General features: G+C 33.1%; 1 protein-coding gene across 1 annotated transcript in view; it reads right to left on the bottom strand.

The window, feature by feature from the left end:
- LRRIQ1 (leucine rich repeats and IQ motif containing 1) overlaps positions 1-13,481 on the bottom strand; it is a 168,201-nt gene that overhangs the window by 86,072 nt on the left and 68,648 nt on the right. The window contains 2 exon segments of the mRNA XM_079143272.1: positions 9,729-9,930; positions 12,168-12,617. Of these exon segments, the coding sequence (XP_078999398.1) occupies positions 9,729-9,930; positions 12,168-12,617 (652 nt within the window).

Below are 13,481 nucleotides of genomic sequence, written 5' to 3'. Positions count from 1 at the left end.
TCATGATTTGTTTCACATAATCTAGTGATGAGGAGGAAGAGATATGTTGGTTTTTAAAAGAGTCAATATTGGCCATCGTTTAACAATAAACATAATTTCATAAAGTGTGAAACTAAGCTTTTTCTGATAGAACAGTAACTAAAACATACCAGAAACTCTATGGGGGTGGGAATGAAAATAAATGCAATATGAAAAATATATAATATGCTAAAAAATACCATGGACTAAAACAAATTAGGATCAAAGAGTAGGGAACATTGGAAAGGAACTGCTATTTTAAATAGAGTATTCCAGGAAATTCTCACTGTGTAATTAACATTTGACTATAAGCATAATGGATCCAAGGGACAGACACCAATCTAAGGATACTATCAGTGAGCAAGATTTCTGTAGAGTTCAACAAATGCTATCTTCCATGTACTTTGAATCTGTGACCAAATTTTTGTATCTCAACTGTGAATTTGTAAACATTTTATTAAGGAATGTTTCAAATACATAGACGAGCCCTTGAATACCTATGTACCCACCTTCAGTGCAGTTGAAGGTCTTATACTACTCAGACAAATCAGAAGCTGTGCTAAATCTGTTATTGCTATCATTAATTCTCAGGCATGTAATCCTGGGTAGGACATGCAGGCTGCAGATAAAGGCAGATACACAGTGCCTTACAATGTCACAGTGTATCTTGAACTATATGACTGCCACAAGTGATGAATCCAATTCTCAGCCATGCTCATCATGATTAGTCTCCATTCTCTGATACAGTGTAGTAGAAATACTCTTTTCCTACCCTGTGATAAATACTTGAGCCTCCAGTGTTTCCAGCCTTACCCCAAAAGCCATGAGAAACCCGTCTAACATGTCTGGTGTGAAAATTCAATTCTTCTCTCAACCTTGAGACATACCCTTTTCAAGCATTCTCTGTTCCTCTACTTCCAATTCAAATTTTTCTACATGGAAGAAATTTGTTTCAATCAAACCTCACCATCAATCTCAACAGGTTGTTTTTCAACTTCCTCCAAGATAACCTCACCAAAGAAGAAGTAAGGAATATGTTAGGACACAGTTACTCCCTCAGAAAATTTACCTTTTATTGCACACATGTCACACTTCAGATTCCATTCACAGACTGAAATGTCTTTGCCAGGAAAAGTATGTGGTAGGTCCAGGAATCCAGAAGGGGCTTTATTCTCTAAAATATTTATTGCCTAAACTATATTTCTCCTTTTCACCGATATATCTTTCTTTTTACCCAACCTCTGGATTTGTAATTATGATTGTTATTACCACTAAACCAAGCTCAAAATCATTTGTAAAATTAAAATCATAAAAGTCATGAATGATCAGATAATCATTAGCCTCCTTTCTCTGATACAATGTAGTGGAGATTAAATTAAATTAGAAAATTTTTGCATATTGAATGAGAAAATTTTTACATATTGTGATAATCACATGACTGTCACATAATGGGCACACATCATTATTTCTTCCAATACCCTTGCCCTATTTCTTCTAGAAATTCTATTTACTTAGTTTACTAAGTAAGGAAAGCATGTAATACTCAACACTGTATAAAATTAAAAAATTAAAGTTGGCTAATTATTTTTGCCTCTAAAAAATGAATTGCATTATAGATAATATTCCTGATTTGTAACTTGTTATGAGCAATTTCTAACCTTTTAAAAGAGTTCAAGATTCTCCTAAACTGAGGAGAAAACAATATAAATATATTCAAGAACTTGAACAATATTAAATGATAGAAATAGAAGATGGAATATTTTTGTGTAATGAGAAACAAAATTAGAAGGATTGCTTTAAAAAATGACCTTCATTTTTAATTCACCCATTTTGAAGACTATCACCAGCCCCTTTCCCTCTTTATGATTGCTTTCTTACATAGAGTTGGGTTCTTATTGCACACCATGACATGTCACATGCTCTAGATGACCGGTATATACAAGCTAGCTTAGTAAGAAACATACATTGTTTTAAATACTTTTAATCTGGGGATTATTTTACTCTTCCTCTTTTAGATTCCTTTATCTGGGTATTTTATGTTCCCTTGGTTACTTGCTTCCCTTTAGCATGTCTTCTCGCTAATATGTAAATGGACCCACGACTTCTTGAAAGTGAAGTTCCTTTCACATTCCTTCACCCTTGACACTGCTCTGGCAAGGTTTAAGAATTAGGCAGATATGCTTGCTTTCCTTTGATTCTTTTCTCTAAGGTCATTATCCTTATATACCCCCACCCTTTTATACCAATATTATGATAATATAGCAAGATTAAGGATAGAACCAGTAAAACTAATAGAAAGGACAACCTTTATCTAACCATCAAGGACTGAGGTAAAAGATAGATTCATCATAGCTCACAATGGATCTATCCCCAAATGATTAGCAAGCTAGACCTGTACAAAGCTGTAGTGTGTGCTTTTCTGGTATAACACCTAGAGATACTTCCCTCATATGTGGGTAGGTTTAGGAATTCAAGTCCCAGTTTATTAGAAATAAAGATAATATAATTGTGTTGGTAAGTAATGCTCATAATTTATTAATTTCTATTCAAAGGCATTATAGTTCTCCTGGTAATCCATTTACAATTAATTTATCTTTCTTATACATTCAAATCAATTCCCTGCCCAGACAATTATATCTCTATTTGACATATCTGATATCTTTTTCTTCTTCAACTACCATTTACTACTCCCAGAACACACTATATACTTACTGCTTATTCAAATCTATTACACATCTTTGACCATGTTTCTCCTATATAATTTTAATATAGGTAGTCTAGTTGCACTGTATTTATTATTCCAGTCACATATAATCCTATATTTTTTATAGCCACTATCCCTTATATTGGAATTCCATTCCTCTATATATTAACATTGATCCCTACCAGTTTCTGAAGCTATGTTTTCATCTTTTGAGTTGCTATAATGAATAAATCCAAAATTTATATTAACTCAAAAATTATTTATTGATCACATAATAAACACTAAAAGGGGAAACAAGACCATGACATAGCAATTTAACATGAAGTGATTCAAGTTTCTGGCTTTGCAGACACTTTAGTCTCAACAAATAGCTTCCACAGGTTCCCAAAGGTTGTCTATATTTCATCCAACCAAAAAATGAAAGGAACAGGTTTTATTGGGTAGTTATAGAAATTGTGTATATATCTTCTACTCACATTCCATTGACTACAACTTTAAAAGAGGGCCACAGTAAACTACAAGGGAAGCTGGGAAACCAAGTTGGCCAATATGCCAGGAAGAAGTAGAGAATGGAAATTTCAGTGAGCAGAAAGCAGTCTCCAGCTCATTCTTCATGGTTCAATCCAATCTTTCTAAAACTGAGGATATTTTTGCTATCTCATGCTCTGCTCCCAGGATGTTTAGGCAGCCTAGAATTTATATTTTATGATAAGTGGTTTAATAAACTAGATAATTATACCCAGAAAAAGAGAAAATGCAGTTGAATTCAGTGAGTTGACTACTCTGATGTACAATAAAAAAACTCATCCTAAATTACAAAGAAAGGCTAAATTATGCTTCTTTTTATTACAGATTCAAAGAAGCTCAGCCATATGATGTCTTTCAGTGATATCAGTTACTAATGTAGACACTTCCATAAGGTAATGGACTTCTCCTTATTGAGAAGAATGAAGAAAAGTTGATTAGTCATTTACCATTAATGCTGAAAAATGCATGGCACATCCAATAATGAGAGGAATTTGGGCTGCATGACATCTACATTCCTTATGCAACAGAACAATATTTTGAGATAGTAATTAGAATTTTTCTTATTTTTTCTCAAAGTTCCCTTCAATCAACTGCACTACCCTCATTTCTACCATTATCTGGCAGCAGTCCCAGCTTTGTCTATGTACAGTTCTCAGGAGGAATACTGTACAAAAATATTAAGTAAATTAAAACACTGGATATGTTCATTAAAGCCAAGACAGGTAATTCTCTGGAAAACTATAGCCTTACAAGAAGGGACAGGTAATTTAGAGAAAAGATGATCTCTTTTATTTTCTTAAATTTAAGGTTATTTTTCCAATTGTTTGTGCCAAATACCTAGAAAGGCATCTCTGACTCCTCCTTATCTCTCGTATACCATGTGCCCATGCACTAACATTATCAGCTTCTATTACCAAAATATATATCATATCTTCAAGATAAATCAATATAGTCTAGAATGTGATAATCTTACTACCTCCACTGCAAAGATTTTGGTTTATATCATCATTATTTCTTCTTGGGATACTGCATTAGCTTCCCAACTCATCTTTCTGCTACTACTCCTGCCCTCCTACAATACATTTGCAATGTAAACTTGATCATATCAGTCCATGATTAGTCCTTTTAAAGTCCTAGAAATAAAGCCAAAGTCTTATATAATCATCCTCCAGTCACACAAGCATCTTGCTATTCTGTAAACATTGTGGGTATTCTACTAATTCAGGGCTTTTGAACCTGATATTCCTTTGCCTGGAATATCCTTCCCCTAGATATCCAATGGTTAGTCTTTCCCTCCAAAGTCCCCTTTTCTACTCTTCTATATCCCTTCTATCTAAAAGTATAAACTTCCCTTTGATATCCCCACCCTGCTTTACTTTTTCCCCTTCTTTTTTTTAAATTTATTTTTATTGTAAACAAATGGGATACATGTTGTTTCTGTTTGTACATGGAGTAACAGCATACCATTTGCATATTCATATATTTACATAGAGTAATGATGTTTGATTCATTCCGTTATTTTTTTCCTTCCCCCACACCCCTCCCACCTCTCTTTTCCCTCTATACAGTCCATCCTTCCTCCATTCTTGTCCCCCTCCCACCCCCTATTAAGTGTCATCATCCCCTTATCAGTGAGATCATTCCTCTTGGATTTTTGAGATTGACTTATCTCAATTAACATGATATTCTCCAATTTCATCCATTTGCCTGCAAATGCCATAATTTTATTATTCTTTATAGCTGAGTAATATTCCATTGTATATATATATATATATATATATATATATATATATATATCACAGTTTCTTTATCCATTCATCAACTGAAGGGCATCTAGGTGGGTTCCATAGTCTGGCTATTGTGAATTGAGCCGCTGTGAACATTGATGTGGCTGTATCTCTGTAGTATGCTGATTTTAAGTCCTTTGGATACAGGCCGAGGAGTAGGATAGCTGGGTCAAATGGTAGGTCCATTCCAAATTTTCTAAGGAATCTCCACACTGCTTTCCAGAGTGGCTGCACTAATTTGCAGCACCACCAGCAATGTATGAGTGTACCTTTTTCCCCACATCCTCACCAACACCTATTGTTGCTTGTATTCTTGATAATAACCATTCTAATTGGGGTGAGATGAAATCTTAGGGTAGTTTTGACTTACAATTCTCTTATTACTAGAAAAGTTGAACATTTTTTCATATGTCTGTTGATTGCTTGTAGATCTTCTTCTGTGAAGTGTCTGTTCATTTCCTTAGCCCATTTGTTGATTGGATTATTTGTATTCTTGGTGTAGAGTTTTCTGAGTTCTTCATATATTCTGGAAATTAGTGCTCTATCTGAAGTATGAGTGGCAAAGATTTTCTCCCACTCTGTAGGCTCTCTCTTCACATTGCTGATAGTTTCCTTTGCTGAGAGAAAGCTATTTAGTTTGAACCTATCCCAGTTATTGATTCTTGCTTTTACTTCTTGTGCTATGGGAGTCCTGTTAAGGAAGTCTGATCCTAAGCCAACAAGGTGAAGATGTGGACCTACTTTTTCTTCTATAAGATGCAGTGTCTCTGGTCTGATTTCAAGGTCCTGGATCCATTGTGAGTTGATTTTTGTGCAGGGTGAGAGATAGGGGTTTAGTTTCATTCTGTTGCATATGGATTTCCAGTTTTCCCAGCACCATTTGTTGAAGAGGCTATCTTTTCTCCATTGCATATTTTTGGCACCTTTGTCTAGTATGAGAAATTGTATTTATTTGGGTTTGTGTCGTGTCCTCTATTCTGTACCACTGATCTACCTGTCTATTTTGGTACCAATACCATGCCGTTTTTGTTACTATTGCTTTGTAGTATAGTTGAAGTTCTGGTATTGCGATACCCCCTGTTTCATTCTTCCTGCTAAGGATTGCTTTAGCTATTCTGGGTTTCTTATTTTTCCAGATGAATTTCATGATTGCTTGCTCTATTTCTGTGAGGTACATCATTGGGATTTTAATTGGAATTGCATTGAATCTGTATAGCACTTTTGGTAGTATGGCCATTTTGACAATATTAATTCTGCCTATCCAAGAACATGGGAGATCTTTCCATCTTCTAAGGTCTTCCTTAATTTCTTTCTTCAGTGTTTTGTAGTTTTCGTTGTAGAGATCTTTTACCTCTTTGGTTAGATTGATGCCCAAGTATTTTATTTTTTTATTTTTTTGAGGCTATTGCAAATGGAGTTGTTTTCCTCATTTCCCTTTCAGCTGTTTCATCGCTTGCATATAAAAATGCTGTAGATTTATGTGTGTTGATTTTATAGACTGCTATTTTGCTGAATTCATTGATGAGGTCTAGAAGTTTTCTGGAGGAGGTTTTTGGATCCTCTAAATATAGAATCATGTCATCCGCAAATAGTGACAGCTTAAGTTCCTCTTTTCCTATTTGTACCCCTTTAATTTCTTTAGTCTGCCTAATTGCTCTGGCTAGAGTTTCAAGGACAATGTTGAATAGAAGTGGTGAAAGAGAACATCCCTGTCTTGTTCCCATTTTTAAAGGGAATGGTTTCAGTTTTTCTTCATTAAGAATGATGTTGGCCATGGGCTTAGCATAAATAGCCTTTACAGTGTTCAGGTATGTTCCTACTTTCCCTATTTTTTCTAGTGTTTTGAGCATGAAGGGGTGTTGTATTTTGTCAAATGCTTTTTCTGCATCAATTGAAATAACCATATGATTCTTATCCTTAAGTCTATTGACATGATGGATTACGTTTATTGATTTACGAATGTTGAACCATCCTTGCATTCCAGGAATGAACCCCACTTGATTGTGGTGCATAATTTTCTTAATATATTTTTGGATACGGTTTGCCAATATTTTGTTAAGGATCTTTGCATCTATATTCATCAAGGATATTGGTCTAAAATTTTCTTTCCTTGATGTGTCTTTTCCTGGTTTGGGTATGAGGGTGACATTAGTTCATAGAATGAGTTCGGTAGGGTACTCTCCTTTTCTATTTCCTAGAATACTTTGAGAAGTATTGGAATGAGTTCTTTGAAGGTCTTGTAGAACTCGGCTGAGAACCCGTCTGGTCCTGGGCTTTTCTTGGATGGTAGATTTTTAATGGCTTCTTCTATCTCATTGCTTGATATTGATCTGTTTAAATTGTGTATGTCCTCCTGGTTCAGTTTGGGCGTAGCATATGTCTCTAGAAATTTGTCAATGTCTTCAGTACTTTCTATTTTGTTGGAATACAGATTTTCAAAGTAGCTTCTCATTATGTTCTGTATCTCAGTGGTGTCTGTCGTGATATTTCCTTTTGCATCATGTATTTTAGTAATTTGAGTCTTCTCTCTCCTTCTCTTTGTTAGTGTGGCTAAGGGTTTATCTATTTTGTTTACTTTCTCAAAGAACCAACTTTTTGTTATGTCAATTTTTTGAATAGTTTCTTTTGTTTCAATTTCATTGATTTCAGCTCTGATTTTAATTATTTCCTGTCTTCTTCTACTTTTGCTGTTATTCTGTTCTTCTTTTTCTAGGGCTTTGAGCTGTAACGTTAGGCCATTTAATTGTTGACTCTTCATTCTTTTCTGGAATGCGCTCTATGCAATGAATTTTCCTCTTAGTACCGCTTTCATAGTGTCCCAGGGATTTTGATATGTTATATTGTCATTCTCATTGACCTCTAAGAATTTTTTAATCTCCTCTCTGATGTTTTTTGTTATCCATGTTTCATTCAATAGCATATTATTTAGTCTCCAAGTCTTGGAGTAATTTCCTTTTTTTATTTTGTCATTGATTTCTACTCTCAGTCCATTATGATCTGATACAACACAAGGCAGTATCTCTATTTTTTTGCATTTCCTAAGGGCTGCTTTGTGGCATAACATATGGTCTATTTTTGAGAAGGTTCCATGTGCTGCTGAGAAGTGTATCCGCTCGTTGATGGATGGAATGTTCTATATATGTCTATTAAGTCTAGGTTATTGATTGTGTTATTGAGTTCTATGGTTTCTTTGGTTGGATTTTGTTCGGAAGATCTATCTAGTGGTGACAGCGGTGCGTTAAAGTCATCCAGAATTATTGTGTTGTGGTCTATGTGATTCTTGAAATTGAGAAGGATTTGTTTGATGTACAGGGATGCACCATTGTTAGGGGCATAAATATTTACTATCATTATGTCTTCCTGATTTATGGTTCCCTTAAGCAGTATGAAATACTTGCGGCCTTCAAAATCCTATCTTTATTTTGAATGTTAGGCATTTTCATTATAATGTGCCTTGGTGTGGATCTGTTGTGATTCTGTGCATTTGGTGTTCTGTAAGCCTCTTGTATTTGATTTTCCATTTCATTCTTCAGGTTTGGGAAATTTTCTGATATTATTTCATTGAAGAGGTTGTTCATTCCTTTGGTTTGTATCTCTGTGCCTTCCTCAATCCCAATAATTCTTAAATTTGGTCTTTTCATGATGTCCCATAGTTCTTGGAGATTCTGTTCATGATTTCTTACCATCTTCTCCTCTGTTTTGGCGACTTTATATTCAAGATTAAATATTTTGTCTTCACTGTCTGAGGTTCTGTCTTCCAAGTGGTCTAGTCTGTTGGTGATGCTTTCTGTTGAGTTTTTTATTTGGTTTATTGTCTCCTTCATTTCAAGGATTTCCATTTTTTTTTTTTTTTTTGAGAATCTCTATCTCTTTTTTGATCTCCCCTTGATTCTTATTACTACCAAGTAATTTCCAACAGAATGTAAACTAGCAAGATTTTTATGTCAAGAAATATTTGCTGGATGAATAAATAATTTGCTAAATTTTTTGTTCAGTTAATTAGCATTCAATTGAAGCACAGTCCTATAGATAATTTATAGGCTCTATTCTATATGTTTATTTAGTTTATGTTTGCCTCTTCCATCAGAATGTAAATACCTTTACATCACAAATTTGTTTGTTTGTGGTTTTATGTCCTAAGTCTAGAAAGTGCCTGTCAAATTGAAAAATACTAAAGAATGAATAAATTAAAAAGAACTTAATTGACTTAAAATTCAGTGTGAAATCTGGTCTTTGTGGCATTGACTCAAACCTATGCACTGCTTGCTTTCTGAATTTTTAAAAATAAAATGGGTATTTGAAGAACTTTTACAATTATTTTGATAGAGTTTCTAAAGTATTTCTAGAAGTAACTACCAATTGAGTCAAATGAGACCTGCTTTGGGCTAACCAAATCTTACCCAATTTGACAAATGACACATTTGAGGAGATATTTTAAATATGATTGTGTGGTTCAGCTTGACCCATAGTCATAAAAATGTTATTTCAGTTTTAAAGACTATTCCTTCAATCTAGATACTAAACAGAACCACAGCCAATCTACAACTAACAACCTGTATGCCACATGAATAAGAAATAAATTCATGTATCTGTAAATCACTGAGATTTGAGGGTTGTTTTTAAACAGAATAACCCAGTGAAGATGTTCAATAAATCATGACTAATCATGTTATCAAAAGATTGAAATTAACCTGAATAAGAACAGCAGCCTTCTCCCTCTGTTCTTGAATACTCATAATATTTTTTCTTTTTTCTTTCTTTAAAACAGTTTGAATATTGATGAAGGAATTTGGCAGGGGTTCTGTTGCAGCAGTATGCATTCGTACAGAGAAGTTGCTCCGCATGCGCACAGTGTATCCACGCCAGTGTGCCTGGATAACTATCGCTGCCCTGCTGCAAATGGAAAGAAAAGTTTTAGTATGCATGAATACATACTTGTACATAAGAAGTATTCATAACCTATATTTTAAACATGAACTGCATATAATACTACGTAAAAGCAACTTAACTATAATTATAGTTATAGAAGTAAAAAGAAAGTATGGAAACCTTCAAATTTGAAGGAGAGAATAAGTCAATGGTTTTGAAAGAGGGATGTGGGTAAAAAGGAGTTCTGTTTATTTCTTTGAGAAGAGAGATATAATAGAGATTTTGTATGCTCCTGGGGATATTGGTCCAGGTAGAGGGTAAGGATGAGAAGAGATAAATAAATACTTAAAATACCCTCCTAACGCCCAAAAGTAAAGTCTACTGTTTTCCCAGACCATACCTACTTGCCAATTTCAGGAACCAAATTAGTCAATGCTTTTTCATATTGCAATAATCCAAGCAGCAATAATAGAAAAATGTGATAAATATGTACACTGAAAATAAATGAGTCCATGCTGTGTTTCATCACTTAACTCTTCCTAATTGGAGTTTTTACCTTTCCCACGCAGATTACTGTAGGAATATTAACAAGGCATAGAATATAGTCAAAAGTGCTAACTATTCTGTCTTACTCTCTCTTCAAATTCTTGAGTTTGTCTTAAAAGATGTAAGGTGGAGAAGGGATTCCATTCTCCAATACTTTCTTGAAACAGTTTTCAATGATTTTATAATTTATCAAATCCAAGGAAATTTTGTCCTTCCTCATACTATCTTTAAGATGAAGTTGACTTAGGCAATACTTTCTATCATACATGACCATATTTAATTTTTTCTCATAGTGAGACAATTACGGGAACTTAGGAATAATACAGTTATTTTCTATTACTAGTTTGCTTTATTATTGTATTACTATTATCATAATAATCATCATCTTTTCTTAGTAAAAATCATATATGTTTAAGAAATATCCTTAACATAAGAGTATTATAAATTGGGCTTAGAAAACTTCAACATAGCCTACAGTGAATCTTTCCAAATTACAAATGGTAAGTTTCAGCAGGCAGGTATATAGTTTCTTTTCCCTTCATTCTTGAAGTCTTTGGTTTATCTCTATTTTCAGTTCTTCATCCTTACTTACTATTATCCTTTAGCTATTTTATTTATCATTATGAAGTTCCAAGTATGTATTATATAAAATTTGAATAGGCAATATCTGCAGTGTTTGGAGCAAAAGCAATCAGTTAAATAAATCAATAAAGTATAAATCAGGAAATATTAAACATGTTTTCAATAAATAAAATTCTACGTGAGAAAATATATGTCAGTTTTAGAATATCAAACTAACAGTTCTCAGAAAGGAAATCAATATATATGCTGAAAACTTCTGAAAGAAGAAGTCTGGGGAAAGCAAAAATAGCTACTGTGATATTCTGACTCCTGCCCTGTTCAGCTGAGCACCAGTCACTGTCAGAAAAGTTGAATCTGACAATTTTTCTCTTATTGGCCAGACACTGAGGCAAAAAGAAAAAAGATCAAGAAGTTGATAGGCCAAAGTGAAAATCAACATTTGCTAGTTCAATAAACAATGAAAGCCAGTCATTAGCTTTCTAAAAGTGTTTAATAGTTGCAAGCGGTTTTATGTGATTAATCATGAAGAATATTTCTGTACCTTACGGAACTGTTATGCCAAGAAAATTATAGCACATACAAATACCTGAACATGCGCTTACTAAATACTACATTAGGAAAAAACTTAGCAAATACAAAGGAATATTTTTAAAATGAATTACTTGATTATTCAGAAATATCTTTTAATTATTTTAGAATATAGTATTTTATTTCTCTTTTAAATTATTTCAGTTGTTTAGAAATTACAAGGTAGGAAAAATTTTCTCATTTACTCAATTTAAATTAAATAATACTGGACTTTTTAAAAAAATATCTTGATTTTTAATGTAGGTGGACACAATACCTTTATTTTATTTTTATGTGGTGCTGAGAACCAAACCCAGGGCCACACGCATGCTAGGCAAGTGCTCTACTGCTGAGCCATAACCCCAGCCCAATACTAGAAATTTAAATAAAAACTGGACAAAATTCAATTAATCTGCACAGTGATTAATTTGTACACATCATGAAAACATAGTTAAAGAAATTGATACAAAATATTATAGTGATTTAAACCTTTACGAAGTTACTATTTAGCATCATTGACAAGATCATCCATCAAAAAAAGTAAACATAATATTTACAAATCTTACATTTTTTCACTCTGTTCAGTACTTTGGTGATTCCTCAGCAAATAATTCGTCATTTTTGTTTCCATGAATGAAATTCTTTTAGTGGGGATACTGTTTGTCTTACTCTCTTCTCTCTTCTGTCCTACTAATTTTTCCTGACTTCTTTCTTCCACAGCTTCACATGCAGAGGAGCAGCTTAATAGGGAGTGATTAAAGCAAGAGTCCATCCATTGCTCAGAAGTTCCTGGTGAGTCTCCTTTATGTTGATTTGTGCAAGAGTGAAAGACTTCATCTTGCATTATTAAGTCACTGCTTGGAAGGACCAAATGATTTTTCTGGGTTTCTGATTCATTTCTCTTAGTGATACTTATATCCCCATGTTCATATGCATATCTGTATTCATGACTAAGTGTCATCAATTTCTTAAAATAATAACACAAGTTTTCTGCAGCATCCAAGGTGAATACATCCCTGAACAAATAAATGATGAGAACATTAAGTATTAAATATTATATCAGCAAATATTAACAATTCAACAGATTTTGAAAATAAATTTTGTTACATGGCTTAAAATGAACATTAAACTTTATTAAAACATTTACTGTAAATTACTTCTAGTTAGTTAAATAAAATTCATCTCATTATAAACAAAATTTTTAAATATTTATTTAGGTAATTTAGAATTGTCAGTCCAGACAAAAATGTCTGGAAATTCTAGGAACATTTTTATTCAAGATATTTTTGGTACAAACGAATGAGAAAAATTCATGCTTTTACTACCATAAACATGAGAAATCATGGCTGCCTAAATTTGGAGAAGTTATTTATGAAATAAATTTAAAAGTGCTTTCTGCATTGACTCTTGCCACACAAAATATTTGTATTGGACTTTGAAACAAAGAATTTATATTATGGGAAAGTTTATATTTCCATTTTTCTTTGGAAAAATAATCCTTTGCAAAGAGATTTCAAATAGTTTAAGACATTAATAGGTGAGATTCTCTTGAATAATTGTTGGCTTTCTCTTTTGAATGTTGTGACTTATGTAATTGATCAAACTTTCATGTTTGTCAGTTATGAAGCTTCCAATAACAAATGTAAAGAACTTTACACTTGCATGAGCATTATTCTTAGAGACATTTTATTTATCTTCCATTGATTCCATCATATTTAAAAAATTTTTTGCTTACTTCAAATATAAATTTTCTGGCATATTTAATATAGAGTTACAAGTTGGCTTATTTTTCTTCTGAAATAATCCTCTATATAAAAATATTTCATCACCAACAAACAAAATGGAAGCCATAATTACTTATAATTATAATTATTAGATAG

This window comes from Sciurus vulgaris (assembly GCF_902686455.1).
Source record: "Sciurus vulgaris genome assembly, chromosome: 5".
In the NCBI taxonomy this organism is placed as follows: Eukaryota; Metazoa; Chordata; class Mammalia; order Rodentia; family Sciuridae; genus Sciurus; species Sciurus vulgaris.
Note: the sequence above shows the minus strand (reverse complement) of the source record. Positions and strands in the feature narration are given on the sequence as shown.